The following is a 13,149-nucleotide window of genomic DNA, read 5'->3' on the forward strand; positions in this document are numbered from 1 at the left end:
AAAATGTAATGCTGCATATAAATTATTATATATTTTGCTTTTCTTTTTAGTGGTACATGATCAGCATTGTACACATCTACAATCGCTGGAGAAATAGTGAAATTCGCTGTTATGTTAATGGTCAGCTAGTATCCTATGGTGACATGGCTTGGCATGTGAACACAAATGATGTATGTTTTTAAAAAATTCTTGTAGTTCTTAATATATGCAGAAAATGATAGTATTTATTTATCGTTTACTTATTTAACATTTTGATTTATAAGGCCACCCCAACAGAAAACTGACTCTGGATGGTATGCATTAAAAAACTATAGTACCTAAAAAAGCAAACAAAATTAAAAAGGATATTATGTATCAGGGAAAATACATCCCATGGCCCAAACAAGCTAATATTCATCAAACAGATATACCACCAAGTTATCCAAGAGCCACATTTTTAAAGATTAATAAATATATGTCCTTTCCAGAAACTGCTGAGAAGGAAATAACGGACAATGATAGTCCCCAAGTCCAGAGAACTCTCTTTAAAAACAACTGGGAACAGATCTGTTAGTGGGCCATCTCTTTTCTAAGCCAAATTATAAGTTATTGGAGTCCTGTGATATTTTATTTTATTTTTTAAGCTGTCATGGAGGATTCCTATTTTTGTAAGAGCAACAGCACTCAGGAAGGAAACACTTCCTTGAGCACCATATTCCCAATCTATGCTGTTGTTTAAAAACACAATTTTACTTTTATTACAGTGGAACAAATTGCTCCTATATAATTTGGAGGAAGGGGCTTTGACTGTCTAAGGAAAATAAAGATCTGGAAAGACTGAGCCATAAATCTCCCAAATAATATATATTTTGACAGCAGTGAATCAGATTCAAATTGAAGTGTACATCTTGCCTTTTGCTAGTCCCCTACAGTGTTTATTCCCCACTCTTCTTTGTTTCTTAATATAGGTAGTCCTTGACTTATGACCATTCATTTAGTGACCATTTGAAGTTACAACGGTGCTGAAAAAAGTGACTTATGACCAGTCCTTGCACTTACGACCATTGTAACATCCCCATGGTCATATGATCAAAATTTGGGTGCTTGGCAACTGGCATGTGTTTACGATGGTTGCAGCATCCCAGGGTCATATAATCGCCATTTGCGACCTTCCCAGCTGGCTTCCAACAAGCAAAATCAGTGGGGAACTGTGTGATTCATTTAATGACCAGGGTGATTTGCTTAACGACCGCTGCAAAAAAGTCATAAAATTGGGTGTGGTCATATGATGCCTTGCTTAATGACCACACCACTTAATGATGAATTTTCTAGTCCCTATTGTGGTCATAAGTCGAGGACTGCCTGTGATGTCAAACAATAAGAGATCATAGCTTTATCATAGTTTCAGATTAGATTATGTGCAAGTAGTATACTATGAACATTTTCATCTTTTAATATACCAACAGATTGATCATTTTAGTTATATTACCAAAGAATCTCCTAATAGATTGGCTTTATTTGTGTAACTTTCTTTCTGAATATAAACTATGAATGTGGATGTTTGTATTTCTCCTTAATGTTTCATATTCATTCAGTAGTTATCTGCAAATTTTTAAAAACTTCTTAAGTAATTGAAATAGCTTGCATCTTTTTTTCCATGCATTTATGTGTTTTTTATTGTCTAATGTCCTAAATCTTTCTCCTTTGGTCCCTCTTTTTATATAGAGCTATGACAAATGTTTTTTGGGATCATCTGAAACTGCTGATGCAAATAGAGTCTTCTGTGGTCAACTGGGGGCAGTCTATGTATTCACCGAAGCTCTTAACCCAGCGCAGATATTTGCTGTACATCAGTTAGGACCTGGATATAAAGTAAAGTTTTATTACAATTCCAGTTCAGAAAAAAACCCATTGCATTAAATTATAATGAGCTACCCTGATGTTATTTGGGCACCTTTTAAATAGTCTTTAAATTATAATTGTTATTTTATAGAATATGCTTTCAGATATATATCCACACGTATCTAACCATTGTACCAAAGCAAATCTAACAGATGTCCGTAATAAAAAAAATGAATAGAATATTGATTGTTTTTAAGATTGCATTGTATTAGGCTCTATAATACATTCATTTCCAAAAACATTGTGAATACGTAACAGTAGAAATTTGTCTTCCATTGTCAAATAATGTAACAAGTCAGCAAATTCTCTCTTACATATTGAAATAAACTCATATTTGCTAACTCTAATATGATCTGTCATATGATTCTGCATGGCAGAAATATTTACAAGTGCTTTATTTGTTATGACATTGGCTGGAATGCCTTCTTTTTGCAAACAATTTATTTGCATCTGTGAGAGTAACTCTGTGTTCCTCTTGGCCCTTCTCTGCTTACAAAAGTGCATTAAATTCAGGAAAGAGTTTGCAGTATTTTAGAAATTCTTGTAGTATCTTTTATTAAAAGAGAAGGAAAAAATGCTAGATTTTGCACTTAGATAATTCCTGTTGGAATAAGGGAACTTGTCCCTCATGGTGTATATTATAAATTGGGTAGATGTTTGAAACAGTTACCTCAATAGATAAAATACTTATTTTTATTTTTGTTATTCTTCAGTCAGGTAGACCTTGACTTACGACCACATTTGGGACTGGAATTTCTGTTGCTAAGTGATACGGCCATAAAGCGAGATGTCACATGACTGCATTGCTTAGCGACTGCAATCCTGGCAGTCCCAGTTGCCAGCATTAACCAAGAATCTCAGGTCCTTAAGCAAGTACCCACCCTAATCTAAGCCATTCTGGGCTTGGTCCCTTGCAGCCCTGAGCCTCAGTAAGGTAAGGGACTGCCTCCAACTCCCCACATCTCCTATCTTCATCCCATCTCTGCCCTTCTGGCCACCCTGCACCCTGCCTTGTGGAGTGGCAAGCAGCCCCAGAATGGTGTCATTCTGGGACTGCTTACTATACCCTGGGAAGCCACAGCTGACCCAGCCTAGGCCCAGCTGTAGTTGCCCTCACCACCCTGCACTCCGAGACCCCTGCTGCCCTGTGCTCTACTGAACCAGCTGACCTTCGCTGTCGTCTTGCTCCTGCTGCTGCTAAGGTGTGCCCAGCCTGGCTGCTTGACCAGGCTGGCCTGGGCATTAGTGTGGAAAAAAAAAAAAAAACCTCAAAAGCAGTCCCAGAGCTGCAGCATGCCAAAAATGCCCCTTGGCAAAAAGCTCCTGAGGTGTAGTGCGCCAAAATGCACATTTGCACCATGCTCCTGGAGTGTGGCGCAAAGGGGCATTTTGGCGCACTGCTGCTCAGGGGCTGCTTTTGGCTTTTTTTTTTTTTTTTTGCAGCATGAAGCAACAGCCCAGCCCAGCTCTGCCAAGGAGCACAGCGCACAGACTGGGTTTTGGCGCACCATGCTCCAGGAGTTTTTTTTTGCAAAGAGGCTTTTTGGCATGCTGTGGCTCTTTTGCTTCTTTTTTTTTCCTGCAGTTGAAGCCCAGCCCAGTAGCCAGGCTGGGCATGCCTCATCAGCAGTGGGAGCAAGAACATGGCAAAGGTCAGTGGGGCGGTGGAGCGCAGGTGGGCAGGAGGCAAAAGGGCATAAATGGGGAGGAGATAGGTAGGTGGGAGAGTTGAAGCACCCCTGCGGTCATAAGTGCAGGCGGGCTGCCAAGTACCTGAATTTTGATCACATGACTGCAGCAGGGGCACTGCAATGGCAGTAACTTCAGGCACCGGTCATAAGTCACTTTTTTCAGTGCGTTTGTAACTTTGAATGGTCGCTGAATGAATAGTTGTAAGTTGAGGACTATTTGTAAGAATATTTTAGGTCTATTCAGAGGGGAAATAACATGCCTGATTTTAGTAATATGTAAGGAAGTGGCCATATCTTGATTATTCATTATGGCATAATTGTTTGTCCTTCCATGTTTTATAAGGGCTGTACTTTTGTAAATATAGTGATTGTCTGCTTTAACATTCTTCCTTTCTTCTGCAGAGTACTTTCAAATTTAAGTCTGAAAGTGATATTCACCTTGCTGAACACCATAAGCAAGTTCTGTATGATGGGAAACTTGCAAATAGTATTGCTTTCACCTACAATGCTAAGGCTACAGATGCTCAACTATGCCTTGAATCCTCACCAAAGGAAAATCCTTCAATTTTTGTACATTCTCCACATGCTCTTATGCTTCAGGTTTGTATAACAATAGATTTATTGTTTTCGGTGCACTGTTTTATAAATGGCCTATAAAGCCAAGTTTGAAAGCTACTAAATTTTAAATAAATCTTGAAAAATAATTTTTATAAACTATTGATTTGTGCAGTGTATACAAATTGTTTTCTTTTCTCTGTGTTGATTAATTTTGTGTTATTATTATCATTATCTTTATTCTGTAATTTATTTATTATAACGTGTGAATTCATGATCTTGGTTTTGGTAATGGTAATTCTTGGATTATTGATGAAATGGTGGCCTTAATTATTTATTATAAATGAAATCTTTGTATGTATCTTTGTATGTGTGTATGTGTGTGTGCTTTTTTGTTTATTTATTTACTTGAAGTGAGATAAAAAGTTTCAAATTATGTTTTTTAGAAGAGAAACAATCCAGTCTTAAGTATCTTAAATAAAGAAATGAACCTAAAGCAGATTAACTTTGGGTGGATTGTACTCCCTCTGAGTAGCACATATCTGACCCTGGCCCAATACAAAGAGAACTGCTTCCTTTCCTTTTTTTTTTAATGCAGGATGTGAAAGCAATTGTGACACATTCTATCCACAGTGCGATTCATTCAATAGGAGGAATCCAAGTCCTTTTCCCTCTCTTTGCTCAATTAGACAATCGGCAACTCCATGACAGTCAAGTGGAAACCACTGTCTGGTAAGTTTTTGTTAGAAAACCCTGTTGTTGGAAATTCTGGTAGTTTTGAATAATATTTGATAAATGTGTTGAAGTCTATTTCTTCTCTGTACCATGTTCTGTCATTTTTCTTTTCAACTCCTTTTTTCGTGGTATTTATAGACTGCTTTATATACCACATTAATCCATGGTTTGCTTAAACACAGTTTGCTGAATAAGTACAGTTGTCTGGGCTTGCACAATATGCTGAACTATAAACCATAGTTTATGAACATTGACTGGATTCACCCAATACGTACGGAAGATCAAAAACATCACATTATGACTTAGGACAAATATGTTAATCTAGTTATACTATGATCTAAGAGGAGGAAAATTATTCAACTTGAATCTAAGAACAAGAAATCATATAACCCAGCAACATCTGCAGGGGGAGTCAACATTGGCAAAATGGTGGATGGAATGTCATGAAGCATGTCCCAGCTCCACATGCAAAGCGGGGAGTGCTTGCGTTGCAATGTCCAATCTACTATCTTGATTCCCAGCCCTGACAAACACTCCGACATAGTCTGTGGTGGTATAGATGGGATAGGATAATTAAAAGAACTGAATTTTTTTTTAAACCACCTGATTCATATTTGGGTTACAAAATTTCTGGTTCATAACCACATTTAGCAGTGGTTTGATTAACCATGGTTTGTTCACCTGCACAGTGTCTGGGTTCATAATAAAGTAAAGCTGTGAAGTATGACCAGTATGCTATAATGCTGAGTACAGGTAATCCTTGCTTAAAGACCACAATAGGGACCGGAAAACTGGCTGTTAAATGAAGCGGTCATTAAGTGAGTCAGCACATGACTTGACCTGATTTTACGACCATTTTTATGACAGTCATTAAGCGAATCCAGCTTCCCCAGTGGACTTTTTTTGCCAGAATTTGCTTATTGACCATGTGATTTGCTTAATGACCAAGTGATTCACTTAATGACTGTGATGATTCTCTTAACGACCGTTGTAAAAGTAGCAAATTGTGATCATGTGACTACGGGGGTTGGTGTGATGGTTTATGACAGTCGTAAGTGCAAGTACAGGTCATAAAGAACTTTTTCTGAGGCCATTGTAACTTTGAATCATTGTTAAACGAACGGCCATTAAGCAAGGACTACTTGTACACACTAAACCAAAATCAAAATCACATTAGACTTTACACAAAGTGGGAACTCGGTCCTTATCTTTCAATAAAACTCTTTTCTTTCCATGCTATCATAACTGAAAAATAAATCCTTTCTGAAGGAATTAAAGTGAAGGAATTAATATTAGGCATTTCCAAGCCTATCCTGTAAATGCCAATGTCTGTTAAAAATAGATTCCCCAGCAAGTGACAACACCTGGCTAACCTATTAAGGGCTCAGAAGTTTAGCAAGATTGAGCCTCGTTAGTCCTTGAATGGGAGACCATTTATGGAATATTAGACCTCCTAGGCTAGACCATGTGAACCTTTTAGGCTTGGCATATCAGAAATTCGGAAAATGCCTAACTTGACTCTGCTGGTGTGTCACACATCCGCCCTGAACGAAAGAGAAACAATTCTTTACATATTCATTTATTTAAAAAAATACAGTCCAATCATGTGTGGCGCTGTGTATTATATAAAGAAACGTTAATTCAAAATGAAATACGAGTAACTCAAACAGGAAGAATAGTTGTTAGGTGTTGAATGCTGGCGTGTCACCTAAAACATTGTGGTGTGTCACCTTTGACAAGCGTGTCATAGGTTCGCCATCACTGTGAATTGAAGAATGGAATGGCAAACCATGTCCATACCATTGTCAGGAAAATTATGAAGTCACCAAGAATTAAGCTTGAGTTAAGGCAGATTTTACCTTTTTGCCACTAAATGGTTACAAAGGTGAAATATGAATCGCTCATAGTAAGAGAATTTGCTGTTTTATTTAACATTTATAAATATATACCCCAAATTGTTTTAGAGCACTTACACTGGATATTTTTCATTTTGATTTTTTCTTAATTAATCAGAAGTAAATGCTACTATGTGAATTGCTTGAGTAAACATTAATGACATGCTGGAATGATATTTGGGGAGTTTGCTACTTCATAGCATTAAATGACATCTAATATATAAAAATTCACAAAAGCTAGCAAATGAAAACTAGTAGTAGTAGTGAAAACACTGCAATTAATTGTTTCCAATTATATTCCTGGAGCTAAATAAATATTTTATATTGGAGTGAGACACTCTACGTTTAGTAAATAACTCCTGACTGTTACTGAAATTTGCTTTTCAGTTGCTCTCATTAGATATAGATATTAGGAATGCACATTTTAAAAATGTTTGGGAAGAAGTCGTTTGGACCACTAACTTTAACTTCATTAAATAAAGGGTGCTATTAATTAAACACCCCATCTTTTCTCAGGTTTCTGTGCAGAGATCCTAAAAAGGTAGCCTGCTTTAATGAATAACTTTGTGTGAAGTTCAAAATACCTTCCAAATTATTTTTGGAGTGTGCACATCTGAGAAAAAGTGAATGTACATAGTTATTTGTGCTCTGATAAAACAGCAGAAAAATTTCTAATGTAGTTCAAAGTATCACCTGAGCATTCATTCTCCATTTGTACTAAAAGTGCTCTTCAAGTCCTACTTCTGGCGGCATGAAGATGTCTCTTAGTAACAAGTTTTGAGTGACACGTTTATATATTTATTTAAAGCATTTATATAGCTGCCCATCTTGAACCAAACTCTGGGCGGCTCAAAACCCCAAAATAAAAACAGTATCTTTCTACAATAAAATAAAAACATTAAAACAAAAAGACCTGAAACCACAGCTAAACTTTCCTATGCAGCCCACAACAAGTTTGTCCCATGTCAAACTCATCCTTTCCCAGCTCTTGGGCAAAAGGTCAGGTCTAAAGTGCTTTTTGGAAAGTTAAAAGGATGGGGGCCTGCTGGACCTCAGGAGAAGGATGCTCCATAGGGCAGGGGGTGCCACAGAAAAGGCATGCTTCCTAGGTCCCATAAGTTGACAACATTTAAGGGAAGGGACAAGGAACGTGCCTATCCTGTCTGTTCTGGTAGGATGGGCAGATGTCCTTAGGAAGAGGCAGTCCTGCAAATAACTTGGTCCTGTGCCATGTAGGGGCTTAAAGGTAATAAGCAGTACCTTGAATTGCACCTGGAAGGAAACTGGGAGCCAGTGCAGCTCATGCAGCAGGGATGTAATATGGGTGAACCTAGGGGTGCCCAACATTGCATGTGCTGCTGCATTCTGGACCAGTTGTAACTTCCAGGTAGTCTTCAAGGGGAGCCCCATGTAGAGCACCTTATAATATCCTCATAATATCACCCTATGTCATGCCTATTCTACTGCTGACATCCATCTTTTATTTTTTTTATTATTAGATTTATATCCCACCTTTATTTTGTAGAACTCAAGGTAGCATACATAATGCTCTCTCCTTGAATTTTCCCCACAACAACCCTGTGACGACTAGCCCAAAGTCAACCAGCTGGCTTCTCTGATTAGAGCTCATAATCTTCCACTTTCTAGTCCAGCAGCTTAACCACTGCATCAAACTGGTTCTTAGTTGTTCCAGTTTGTAAATGATGTTTTATCTTTCTCTCAAAACAAAACTGTCTTTGTGGACAATCTACATACCTCAGGGATGAACCCAGGCATGATATAATCAGGAAGAACAATCTACTCATCTCCAAATGTTCCAGCAAGTCTGTGGCAGAAACATTCCTTCACTATCTGGTTGCCCAGCAGTATACCTGCATAGCCATTTTGGCTTTGGTTGTAAGAAAAGACAGGATATCTGATCCTTTAGTCTTTATACTGGAATACTGAATTGTCAGCTAATAACTTTTGTTTGCTTTTTTAATGTGGGAATGTTGATAATCCAATCACAATTCTTTTACTGGGAATGATCACTGCTGCTGCAGCTGGGCTCTTGCTATTTGATATGTGTATATTATGTGTTATTTGGGGAGAAATGTGCTAGGGAGATTGTACAGTAGGGAAAGCACATGAAGTGCATGTGCACTCACATACTTACAAATGTGGAATGGGGGACAATGGGAAATAGAAGAGATCTTTGCTTGACTGAAGATGATTTGCAGGGGAAATTCATCTCAAGAGGGAGAAAAGAAAGTTTCTCCCAATAGTATTGAGAAGTCTCTGGCTTGGGCTGCTCTACTTTGTATTTCAAATCAACTTTTCTGATCACTCAGGAAGATTTTGTGTGTGAGGATTATTTGACATAGATATATTAATCTTCTCTTTCTCTGGCAGGAAACCAGTAGTCTTACGAAACAGTTTTAAAGATGATGCCATCTAGAAGTTGCTCAGAGTACTGCCAGTTGGAATCAGAAATAAAAAAAAGTAGTAAGAAGGTTGGGAAGGAGAGAGATACCCCAATGCTTTAATCCTTTCTTGACACTCTTATGTTGCCTGCTTGTTGCTTTGAAGAAGTTCTGAATGCTTCTTCCTCTCTCCCACCCTCTACCCTGTATGAATAAAAATGGCAACAAAGCCTTTCTCCTTTTTACATGTTTGAGGATTAAATAACATTTTTCTTCCCATCATAAATATTATTTATTTTAGAAGCATTTTGGGGTGAGAAATTAGCAAGTCTCCATATCTGATCTGCATTTCCTCTCAGGTTCTCAAAAACCTAACAGCAATTTCTCCACGTGGCCATTGTGGGATAAGATTTTTCTATTATGAATGATCAGAGAGTTGGCATTCTTGGGCCCAGTGTTCTGAGATATTTTAATTTCTCTATACTTTGGAAGTGTTATTACTTCAGTTAACATATTGTTGTGGGAAGTGACAAGGGTGTAGATTGTTCCTATTCTGTTAGCAATTCTTAGACATTTGCAAACATCCCTGTTACTGCATGCTGAATATGCTGAATATTTTAAATAAAGATAGAGACCATAAGGATTGCTTTTGAAGCTACTTTTTAAAAATGGATTTCTGGTTTCTCCCCTTCTTTCTTCTTCCATCCACTGGTTTTTTTTCTTTTCTTCCGGTGTTATTCATAGAGCCTTTCCTAATTCTGTGGTGACTTTCTTTTTCTCCTTTACCCACTTTTCTTTATATCCTAGCTTAGAGTCACATACAAGTTTGTTTAATTTTCTATTTTTTTCATGTGTTATTACATGTGTTAGCTGTTGCTAAAGACAGTTGATGCTACAGGCTATCTAGAGACAATTTGGTCAGGCTTCTTGACTAATCTGGAAATGGTCTTGGTTGCCTAATGGGCAATAATGCTGGGAAATGTACAAAAGGGATGTCATTATGTTGATTTTGCTAAACCCTCCATCACCAAACATATCCTTGGATGTCTAACTGGAGCTTGAGGATTTTGTTATGGTCACCAGGTACTTCTTAAATAAATTCCCAAAGACAGTACTGTGAAACTGCATCATGGCTTGATTGACTCTGGTTTATTTTAGTCTTTCAATCTATCTCCCATTGTTTTTAATAGCTACACAGAATCACTGGAATAGTTCGTCTGTGTATTTGCAGTTTATGTCATCAGTATGTAGATGATAGCCTGCTATATCTTTCCATCTCATTCTAGGAAAGCTATGCAAGTCATGAAATAGTGCCTGAAACAAATAATGGACTGGATGTCTGCTGAGGACCAAAACCATATATTCTAATAGAACTCCTAGTGCAGTCATGGTTTTTAGCTCGTTTTGGATATGTTAATCTTACCTTTGAATAATAAGGCTTATAATTTGGATGTGCTCCTTGTGTCAGTTTTGCTCCTGGATTTCTAGATTGCAACTGTAACCAAAAGTATTTTGTCCAGTTTAGGTTGGGTGCTAACCACTGTATCCATGACCATGATTATGCATGTCATAGTTACATCACGAATGGGTTACTGTGATATGATGTAAATGAAAATACATTTGAATGGATGATGGAAACTTAAGCTAGTTTAGATAGCAGGCATTGTCAGCCTACTGGATGTGGATATTACTATTTGTTTCCTTTTCATTTATGAACATGTTCATACTTTAAAGATCTTAGAACAAGAATGTGATTATTTCTTTAGTCACGAGTTTCTCCATGGAGAAGCTCAAGTGATCTGTGTGATAGTTCATTTATTGGCACAGCTCTGAAATAGTATGTCAGAGAAGGCCCATTTTGTCTAATCTTTCCTAGTATTCCACTATAATTTGAAGTTGTTACTGAAAGTTGTTACATATGTTTATGTTCTGCTTGTTTTACTAGGAAAGGGCTGGGATTTTTAGATCTAAATAACCTAAAAAAAAAAAAGCTGGGTAGATCAGATACCAAAAGATGTGCTTTATCCACATTGTACACTCACAGGTATCAACCTGCACTAGCCTTTTTTTTTACTGCACATTTATTTAATATTAGAAAATAAAATTTGGTTCAAATAAAATGAATGTAATTAGTAATTTTGTGTAGCTACTTAATGGAGATATGGGAAAGAATGGGAATAATATTCAATGTTTTAATAATTTCAGATATTAGAATGCTTCATGCTTTGTGTTTGCTACCATTGAGAATGCCTAGATTTTAGCAGCCTTTTTAATGTACTAATTTACTATAATTTAATTTACTATAGCTGTTTTAAATATATAACAGTTCATGAAATAACCCTTTGTGATCAATGTTATACATATTTTTAAACTTAACATTATAACTATATTTTTGTAAACTTCCATAACATCTGTTTAATGACAACAGAATTATTAAATTCAGTATTTCTATTTAGAAGAAATTCTTGTAATCCATTGAGATTTTGTACATATTAAGAATGTCATTTATATTTTATTTTTCTTTTACTATATGCAGTTTATGATGGAAGCATTTAGGCTCTTAATATTTCATGAATATTAAGAGCCTAAATGTACAGAACAAATAAGGATTATTTTTCCTAGTTGCTGTCTAATGCCAAAAAACAAAACAAGAACATTTTATGTTTGAATTTGCAATTTGCATTTTTAATTTTCCAAGATAAAAATCAAATATTATTTCCTCTATATTTCCTTTGTCTCTCTATCCATCCTTCTATCCACCCATCCATCCACACATTCTGTATCAATAGAATGGATATTATATCAAAAGACATGGCAGGAGATTTAATAGAATCATGACTGAAGTGAGGATGTTGGGCTAAATTGAGTTCTCTTTAAGGTTTATATGACTGAATCAGTTGAGGATTTAAGAGATACATCATTCCTGCACTGACAATATTCAGCTCTATTTCCTGTTCCCATTGCTGTCAAGGGAAGCTTTGCAATTCCTACATTGTTATCTGGATTATAAGATACTAGATGTTGATGAAGAATTTGAAACTCAATTCTGACATAATAAAAGTGCTTTGAATCTTACATTTGGGAGGTTGGTGTTTATCCCATTTTCAGCAAGGTTGTAATATGGGATTGATTGATCCAGCATTGTTACTGAAGGTACCAATAGCCTTGGCAGAACAAGGTATATTTTTCAGCTTAAGTTAGTTTAGCAACTGAAGTATTCTTGGATAGGTATAGCTTAGGTCTAGAGATCCATGCTCTGGTAACCTCCTGATTGGATTACTGTAATATATGAAGTTGCCCTTGAAGATGATTCTGAGTGTTCAGTTCAGAACTTGTCTGCTAAGATTTAGCTAAATGAACCATAGTACCCCAGCTCTTAAAGAATTACATTGGCTCCTTCTTCATTTCTGAGCCTAATTCCAGCTCCTAGTTGTTATCATTTAGGGCCTTCAGTAGCTTGGATTGAAATACCTGAAAATGCGCCCATCTTGCATTGTGACTCTGGATGGTGAACACAAGATTAAAAATCAAAGGAATAAAAACAAAACAAGCAACAGTAACACAATAATAGCACAATAGTACGTGAGGACAATGAAACTCAAGCCATATAATCCCAGTCACATCAGAAAAAACTGCAATAATGGGTCCATCCAACCTACAGACCAATATCCCTGGGCTTGAGGCCTGTAGGATTTATGAAACACCAGCAGGGTCAGGGCCAAGCAAATCTTTTTTTGGGGGGGGGGGATTATGATGTTATAAAGGGCAGCTCCCATGACAGAGAAGGCACACTGGACAGGACCAGGAGCATTCTCACACTGATGGATCTAGTGGGCTGGATAGAAACAGCTGGAGGGAAGTGGTCCTGCAAATAACCCAGTCCCTTGAAGGGCTATAAAGCCCTTGAAGGGCTTTATATGTGGTAACCAGGACCTTGAATTGTACCTGGAAATCTACTAGGAGCCAGTGCAGCTCATAGAGCAGTGGTGT

The 13,149-nt window shown here is 37.1% G+C and overlaps 1 protein-coding gene across 3 annotated transcripts in view; it reads left to right on the top strand.

The window, feature by feature from the left end:
• The window catches only part of NBEA (neurobeachin), a 441,196-nt gene that overhangs the window by 51,158 nt on the left and 376,889 nt on the right, over positions 1 to 13,149 (top strand). For all 3 annotated transcript variants that reach the window (XM_088140729.1, XM_088140730.1, XM_088140731.1), the window contains exons 7-10: positions 51 to 170; positions 1,705 to 1,851; positions 3,975 to 4,172; positions 4,726 to 4,859. In XM_088140729.1, coding sequence (XP_087996855.1) covers positions 51 to 170; positions 1,705 to 1,851; positions 3,975 to 4,172; positions 4,726 to 4,859 — 599 coding nt within the window. The remainder of the gene's footprint in view (positions 1 to 50; positions 171 to 1,704; positions 1,852 to 3,974; positions 4,173 to 4,725; positions 4,860 to 13,149) is intronic.

The sequence above is a fragment of the Python bivittatus genome, unplaced genomic scaffold, assembly GCF_059951505.1.
Source record: "Python bivittatus isolate LINGU-HERP-01145 unplaced genomic scaffold, Pbiv_v1 ctg000340_np1212, whole genome shotgun sequence".
In the NCBI taxonomy this organism is placed as follows: Eukaryota; Metazoa; Chordata; class Lepidosauria; order Squamata; family Pythonidae; genus Python; species Python bivittatus.